Source organism: Hermetia illucens, chromosome 1 (genome assembly GCF_905115235.1).
Source record: "Hermetia illucens chromosome 1, iHerIll2.2.curated.20191125, whole genome shotgun sequence".
In the NCBI taxonomy this organism is placed as follows: Eukaryota; Metazoa; Arthropoda; class Insecta; order Diptera; family Stratiomyidae; genus Hermetia; species Hermetia illucens.
The window spans coordinates 102,482,579-102,491,122 of NC_051849.1; the positions used below are offsets into that span (position 1 = coordinate 102,482,579).

Below are 8,544 nucleotides of genomic sequence, written 5' to 3' on the forward strand. Positions count from 1 at the left end.
ACGATCCCCACAATCCCCAAAACAAAAGTGCAAAGTACCGGATAATCCTCGTCAGGATACAGGCATTTTCTCTGATGCGGCGATAGGTCGCGTAGTGTTTCACTTGTCCTTTATGTGAACGAATAAAAATTAAGTTAAATATTCTGTTGTCCCAAAATGCTCTCACTTACACAGTCTCCATAATTTTGTATGTTGAAGAGACCTCGTCCGCTCTATCCATTTCGATCTCATGAGAATACACGTCGGAGAATTCATATGGAGAATGAATATCAAGCTTCAATTTTGATAATTGAGTGATTAGTAATGCACGAAAGGTCTAACTTCAATTGCAAGACTAACTCCAGCTATTTAATGAAGCTAAACCAATGGGGCAGGCTATATCTCTAGGAAAGAATAAAGGGTTTTCCAAAGCTCAGAGAAATCATAGTCCTGATTCGGGGGAAGCGATACCCGAGGAAAAAGAAAATGGTGTATGGACCAAGGCCATTCACAAAAGACAAAGAAGAATGTGAAGATGCGAACAAGGGCCGTCCTCGAAGATACTAAAGAAGTCGGAAACCGGAAGCTCGACCCGTCAGGTATGAAAGATTTTCACTTGAGGGTATCATGCTTCATATGACAGTCTATATTACTGCAAATCTGTATAACTCTGGAATAAACTTAAAGGGGATTTCTAATCAATTTCCGAAAAAATAGTAATATCCAATTATTAACGTAGTTCAGATATGGATATAGAGAGCATTTTAAGGCCTAGACATAGATTTCCCGGTTTCTAAGAATGGTTCCGTTCGCCACCCTGCCCCTTTGTGCGTTGAATGTCAAAACTGAGAACTGTTTCGAAAAATACAAGTCGAGACCCAACAAGACTAGATTCGGTGAAAGAACATCCTGAATGTATACTCTGCAAGGGAGAAAGAGCGTCGACCATCAGCACGTTGCGGACAACACCAGACGTCCAGTGTTTAGGACAGCAGTAAAGAAATGAGGTTGATACAAATCAACCTCAACCACTACGAGGCAGCGTGAAACGCACTCTCGCAGACCATCTACGAGAGAGGAGTCGAGATGGCCATAATTAGCGAGCCTTATCACAACAATTAGAGTGGTGATGAGCTACAGTCGTAACTGGCAAGGCAGCAATGTAAACATGTGGAAATCAAGCCATCCAAGAAGTGATGAAGTTTCCCGAAGTTGAATCCATCGGGGCAGAAATATTTGTCAACTTCCTATCTAGTTGCTATGCTCCACCAAGCACGACGATGCCAAAATTCGAAGAAATACTAGGTATGTTGGTCTCGGATGCAGGAAGTCGAAACCCCAAGATCATAGCGGGTGATTTCAACGCACGGCCTGTGGATTGTGGCAGTCCAACAACGAACACCAGAGTCCGTATCCTGCTCGAAACTTTCGCGAAGCTAGACTTGGTGTTTGCAAATATGAGAAATATATCCACTTTTCGTAGGACAGGGTCTAACTCAATAGTCGATTTGACATATGTGAGTACCACATAGGCGAGGAGAATGGTCTGGTTTGTCAATGAGTATTATACTCATGGCGATCATCAGCCAATTTTCGTTCCGGCGGGGCTGGCAATCAGGGCTGGTCTGTGAAAAAGTTGGAAGAGGATGCATTCGTAGAGATGCTATTTGGAGGCCACAACCCCGGTGGCTTCAGGAAAAGTAGAGCAAATGATGAGATGCATAATGAAAACCCGTAACGCTGCTATGCCGAGGCAGCGAGTTCCCACTAAAAGGCGGTCAAACTATTGGTGGAATGAACAAATCGCGGAGTTGCGGGCTGTTTTCGAGTTACAATTATTTACCAACGATCTAGAGGAAGACCAGATTTCGACGGCAACTATATGCTTCCAAGAAGTTTTGATAAGAGGCAGACCAAACCCCCTGGGGAACAGCGTGCAAGGTGGTTATGAAGAAGATGAGAAAGCGAGCACCACAACTGACCGGCCCGGATCCTCTGCTCGATACCGTAATGGCGCTCTTCGCCCCGGATAAAGGGGAGCGCAAAAACCTTGAACAAGCATAGGACGTCTACACCATACTTGTGGTAACTGAGGGGGTTCTTGCAGAAATTTTCAGGAGAATCGGTGATAATAAAGCTCCCGATTTGGTTGCTGCTAAAGCTCTTAAACTGCTGTTAAGACCAGACCGGATTATTTTATCAGTGTATTTGAAACTTGCATGGTAGAAGGTATTTTCTTCGCTCGGCAAAAACTGGTTTTGCTCCCGAAGCCCAATAAACAAGTACACTTTGGTACGATACGGATGAGGGACCTAAGCAGTACACCGTCAGTTCTCTCCTATGGAACGTGATATATAATGAGGTCCTTGCCCTTCCCGTACCAAAGAAGGCCACGACAGCAGTGGTTGTCGTCGCAAAATAACCTGAAAATGTTGAAGTGTACGTTAACGAAACCATTAGCGCCATAAAAGCGTGACCTGGGGTTGCTGATTGACGCTCAAATCAATCTCAAAGCACACCCGGACTATGCCTCTGAGAAAACAGCAAATACTAACGTATCTTTAGCGCGGATGATGACTAACACTGGGGCCCAAGATACAGTCGCAGATTACTTGTGGCCGGAGTGGTCTGCTCTAGCTATTATACGCGGCGCCAGTTTCGAAGGAAGCACTATTGTATGAGAGTAACCGGAGAAGAGTAAAATTGACTTACCGCTTAGTAGCACTAAGGGTGTGCAAGGCCTTCCGAACAATCTCAGGTGAAGCAATGTGAGTTATTGCGGGAATAATTCCGATGGACATTTTAGCAAGTGAGACGCGCTACCTACATGAGAAAAATTTAGAATGAATCCACCTAAAAAGGATACAGAATACCGAAAGGCGGCATGGCGGGAATCGCTGGAAAAGTGGCAGCAACGGTGGGATGACTCGCAAAGGGATCGCTGGACTCACACTTTGAATCCCTGTATTGAGGAGTAAATTCACCGACAACACGACGAGAATTACTACCACCTAACGCAACTCTTGTCAAGGCATGGCGATTTCAGGAAATATCTGCACCAATTCAGGTTGGATGATTCTCGCTTTTACCCCGAATGTTATTGCACAGCTGGGGACCGGAGCATATTATGTTCCACTGTCTACGATTTTGCTCAGAGAGGAGGAGTTCTGAAGACTCTCTGAAAATCAGCATAAGCCTTCAAAACATCGTCGGGAAATTGCTGAAGTCGGCGCGAAACTGGCAAACGGTGAACTCCGCCATCAAAGGGACTCAGGCGGAACTTGTAAAAGCAAAACGCGCAAGGGGGCGCAAGGCAGAGAAGGTTTGGTCGCTTAAAACACAATCTTCCCCGCGAAATAACGCTTTGCAGCGGTTCCACGGTGAAGGAAGAAGGAGAAAGTGGGGGTGGTTTTAGTCGGTGAGAATCCCACACATTGCAGCAATCTGGCGCGTCAGTGTCTTTATAAGATTTCCACCTCCATCCATAAAAAAAGACAGACAGGAAAACGGATGGACAGACATTGAACCGATTTTAATAATGTTTTGTTTTCCAAACAAAAGGTCTGACTCCGACCTAAAAGATCTGGACCGGTTCGAAGGACCCACAAAGGCGATCTCATATATGACTTTCGTAATTAAGTTAGCAACTCACTTCAGGAAAATATCACAGTACGATGAAATAATATCCAGAGAAGAAATTTGCGCTGCGTTGAAAAAGCAATTTAAGTTGGAAGAAATTTATGAAGAATCTATTGCGAGTCTGAGAAAATCCTATGGTAGTACTTAAACGGCCACAGTAAAGGTGGCGCAGAAGCTATTGGCAGCAGGAAAAGTATTTTTGTAAAAGCCATATTGCCAAAGAGTGCAATGCTTACCTTGCTTACCTTGAGAAGAAAAGAAGAGACGGGATAACTGGCGAACTGAACTGTTGACTTTTAAGTGACCAATTTACATGGCACCATGAATCTCTGTTATTACCACTGACTAGCTTCTGAAAGCAGTATACTCTTTGCCCATTGATTACTTGGTCGTAACATGCAACATGCTTGGGACTGTCTCGAAGAATATATTCTTCTTAAGCACAGCGTGTAGTAGTCCACTAATACACTAAGAGTATCCAAAATACAAACCTCGAATTAACCCGCTACTTCAAGCAATCAAGTTTCAACCGAGGCGCGGATTTTGGAGACCTAAGTGTCTGAGTATTACCGGTGTCATGAGCAGCGCTTCCAGCCCAACTCCAATGAAAGCAGATCATAGACCAATTCGCTTAGATCTATGCGAAATACCAGTTATTAGGCGAACTGAGCATTTGAAGACCTTTTGGAGGGACTAAATCCCGGTTTTGCAATATCTTCTGATGCCTGGACGAGGCTTTTCCTTTGGGACTATATGCAACGGTATTTCATGCATTTTATCATAGGTGATTGCTGAGCGGTCAAACGCTAGGCGTATTGCAATCTCTAGCGACACTCACATGAGGGGGTGAGTAATTGTTTGATCACCTTAACAATTATTCAGTAGTATAGAAACTAATTGAACTCTACTTTATGCATCCGGTGCAACTACTCTAGGTGCCTGGTCACTGTGATGTAAAGCGAAATAAAATCTGGGTTGCATTAGCAAAAAAGGATTCAATTTCCGCCATGCCGGGACCGGTACAGCAATTTGAGAGTCAATAGTATTAGCTAAAGCTACTATCAAAAACTGGGAACAAGCTCCGCAATGGCCGCTGGCAGAGCTGGGCACAATAAACTTTTCCTATCAGAACCAAACCGGCATACTTCAAAGTTTATCTTACCGAAAACAAGAAGCACTGCAGATCTGGAATATTCCGTTAGACGGGGAAATCGAGGACAATGCACCATTAGGGTTTGAGTGCTCAGAGGCGTTATCTCTTCTTCTTTTTATAGAATACACAAGTCCTTGCTCCAAAGAAAGAGAGAGTCAAACCCTTCTGCCAGTTCAAATGCGCCAGACAGATTCGAACTTTAGACAAGCGTTTGCTAGCTTGGGCACTGTTGAGAAGGGTGCTGAAAACAACTTACTTCTTCCTGAACTCTTCTTCGGTAGATTTCCAGACGCTCCACTGATGTGGGATAAGGTCCAGGAGATCATCCGCCTTCATCCTACGAATGGGTTTCCTTCTCCCTGGTACAATAACTTGCACCATTTTTTTTATTTTTGTGAAAGCATGGATGAAATCGACGAAATTGAAATTGATATTTAAATCGGATCGCCAACCGATGGATTTCAGCTTCTTTTCTCGCGATGTTTTCCAGACTTCGGACTCGATGGCATCTCTCTTTTCTGTTCAACCGAATTACTACCTGCTGCGTTTTTATGCTCCCTCTCGATACTATTTTTCCTATTTACTGTTTCATTAACCACTGGGAAGCGTTCAGCTCCGCTATAGACAAACCCAAGCCCATTAAAGAGGGGAGGAGGGATAAGTTACAATCATCTGAATAGCCTTGTAACATCTTGATGCCTGCGTAATAGTATTTACTCTTGGACCGGTAAGTTAATATCCCGCCGAAATAGTCAACCCTCTGTAAGCCTCGACATATGATAAGAACATCCTGGTAGTCGCATAACTTTCAATGGTTCGATTGATAAAGATCACGCTGGTGCTTCTACGCTAACCTTGAGATCATTTTGGACCAATGGACGGAGTTTTAATCATAAGTTCGAAAATTAGCTTCACCTACTCTTAATCGATTTCGAAAAACTCAAGACAACATCAACAAAGAGTAACTCGGTGTGACGTGTGCAGGAAGGGTACTTCGGAGAAACTAATATGCGTCAGATAACCGTGAAGGTGTTGATTAGAACAAGGAAGTAGTAGTGGACGGGTCACACTTTATTAAAAGTTGATCAATCCATTGTTATCTGCCATTCTATCGAATCCATTATCCCAGAGTTGCCGGCAAGTGGGTTTCACTAGAAACACGTAGCGGAGAACGATCCGCATGCTCAAAGTGCAAGCTCTTTAGGAAAATCATGTAGCATTTATGCCCTCGCTACCTTTTCAAAAAAACCCAGATAGGTGACTAGTAAACGTCCGGCTCGTGCAAACAGCTTCATGGTAGAACTCCATTTTAATAGCGAGGACCGGTGAATTTTGTCGCGAGGTTGCTGTTGTTGGAGGATCAGGCAACACCAAAACCTGCATTACCAACTTAGTTTGACATGCTAAGTATAAATATACATTAAGGGCTATCTATAGATGGGATAATTTTGCACTCAACTGTACTTGCATAAAAAAAAACAAAACCTCTCATACCTGACACATCTAGCTTCCGGTTTCCTGACTTGCTAACAATTTAGAAGGTAAAGCAACTTCTTTAATGCATTTTCAATCTACCGCGGACAAGCCCAAAGATACTGAATGATGACAGTTGAAAAGCATTAAAGTCTTAAAGTAATATTTGCTTCTGCAACTCAGTTTTACATAAATATATTTTCCCTAACATCATTTTCATATTATATTTGTTTGAACGACTCCATATACACTCACCGAAATTGATGTATCAAATGCTTCGACTTTCAAGCTGCATTCTTGTTTGCCATATCGGCATGCCAAAGGCTTCCTAAGTTTTGTTTCCTTCCTTACACTGCAAAAAAAATAATTTTTTTACTGAAAACACAAAGCAAGAAAAGGAGGCAATTTTACTTATTCCTAAACACGCTGGGCAAAGCTGTATTGAACGTGTAGCAGAGTCCTTTCTCCAGCATTATCGGCTCCAACTCAATCTTCACTTTAGGGTCATACGTTGTAACTTTAACTCTATGTCCAGCTGGTCGTGTGATGTCCATGGCCAGCTCGTACAAATCCAGTGACTGCAGTTGCTCTTCACTTCCAAATTCAGCCAGTTGTTCATAATTTTCAGCAGTTGCATTGACAACGGCAACTAAAAACGACATAAAGACTTCGCGATCCATTTCGGTGAAATTACCACTTTCGGCCATTAATCTTTAAAACCCAATTAAATTTTATAATTGCTTTCGAGTTGGACTAGCCTCATAGTGAAAACGTATACCCGTCTATAATCTTGTTAGCTTTTATCTCGTCTACAACATTTGCTAAGCAAATTGTCCCTGCTGGAAGTACCCCTTGCCAAGATCGATAATCTTTTTCCACGGACATCACCGTAGGTCTAATGTAGTATCTGCTGTATTGATTGAGACAAGCATAAACGGTACCGCACAGCGCCAATTGTATCAGAAGTACCCAGGTAACTCTGCAAGACGAGATAGAAATGAATACACACATGGAGAAGACAAATAATTAGGGTAGTCAGTTAACGATAACTTCCACTTGCTGAAGGACTAGGGTAATATTAATCGATGACACGATAATCCAATTGGATCTGGACCCTGAGGTGTGTTAGAGCACTTTTATCTAGATCGTGACGGTATACTGTAGAACTACAACATCTTGCAGAAGGCAATGTTGTCAGTATTGCCCTCAACTTTGATTATTACCCTGATTTGACTCAGATACTCATTCACAGCTGAATCGACGAATACAGATCCCTCTATCACCAGTCAGATTTGAAACGGAACTTTCGGCTAGACAGCCTAGCGCTAACTATAGAGCCATCCGAACGTCCGGAAGTAAGGCAAAATTTTTATTAATAGGTTGGTAGGGATGCCTCGCAACGCCAGATAAAATAAATAGCTTTAGCCAGATTCAGCCAGTTTACTGTATATCTGACTAGCCCATGTACACCAGTAAATTGGACTGCTCCCTATGCTCCCTGGTCCATGCAACTATCCTAAGGCGGAATTAGATTACTCTACTTACGTCTTCTTTCCCTCTTTCTAGGTGCTCATAATTGTGCTTTCCTGCTATTTTGCGCTTTTTCTCAGTTTTATTTCGTGACTACAGAGTTACTAGTTTACCAATCCCTTTTCCAAAAACTAGAGCCAGCAAGAACAAGAGAAACTAGTTTAGATTGTAATGGTTAAATGTATTAAACAACGTACTTAAGGTCGTTTCCCAAACTAGTACTGTATAAAGCAAGCTCGAAATCATCGCCTACCTAAAAGCAACCTACCGGAAACCGCTACTCTCATATGTTTGGCATTTTTCTTGAGAGAACTATACTCACGATAGATGCTTTGTTGTGAGCATGCTACAAGTGCTGCTTGAAATTGATCCTTACGTTTTTCATCGCCCGCAATATTTTCTGTTACTATCATTTCCATGAACTCCATTCTCGGTCATACCAGGAACCAGTTTTATGTTTGGCATTCCAAAAACCATACTGCCGATCCGATTGGCTGGAACTGTAATCCCTTTCACGCGATTACAAACAAAAATCGCCGCTCTTTCCACTTTAGCGGGAGAAATTGCATCCGGATGAGCTTAAAGGTCCATGCATTGTTACGATGAGAGTCCAGCGTTGCATCACCGTGGCACCAACACGGTTATCAAGACAACCAACCAAACTCCCCCGACAGGTTTGCGAGTCGTGAACACCGACTGTGTGAAATAATATATAGAGCCGGACGGCACGTGCTGGAGCTAACCCGAATGCTATCAGTCCAGCGAGATGT

General features: G+C 42.9%; 1 protein-coding gene across 1 annotated transcript; it reads right to left on the reverse strand.

The window, feature by feature from the left end:
* Positions 1 to 6,460: 6,460 nt before the first annotated feature.
* LOC119657393 lies at positions 6,461 to 8,202 on the reverse strand. The gene is made up of 4 exons (XM_038064321.1): positions 8,093 to 8,202; positions 7,023 to 7,223; positions 6,656 to 6,955; positions 6,461 to 6,596 (listed from the first exon to the last, which is right to left on the reverse strand). Exons 1-4 carry the CDS (start codon positions 8,200 to 8,202, stop codon positions 6,461 to 6,463), a joined length of 747 nt encoding a protein of 248 aa, XP_037920249.1.
* Positions 8,203 to 8,544: the final 342 nt, after the last annotated feature.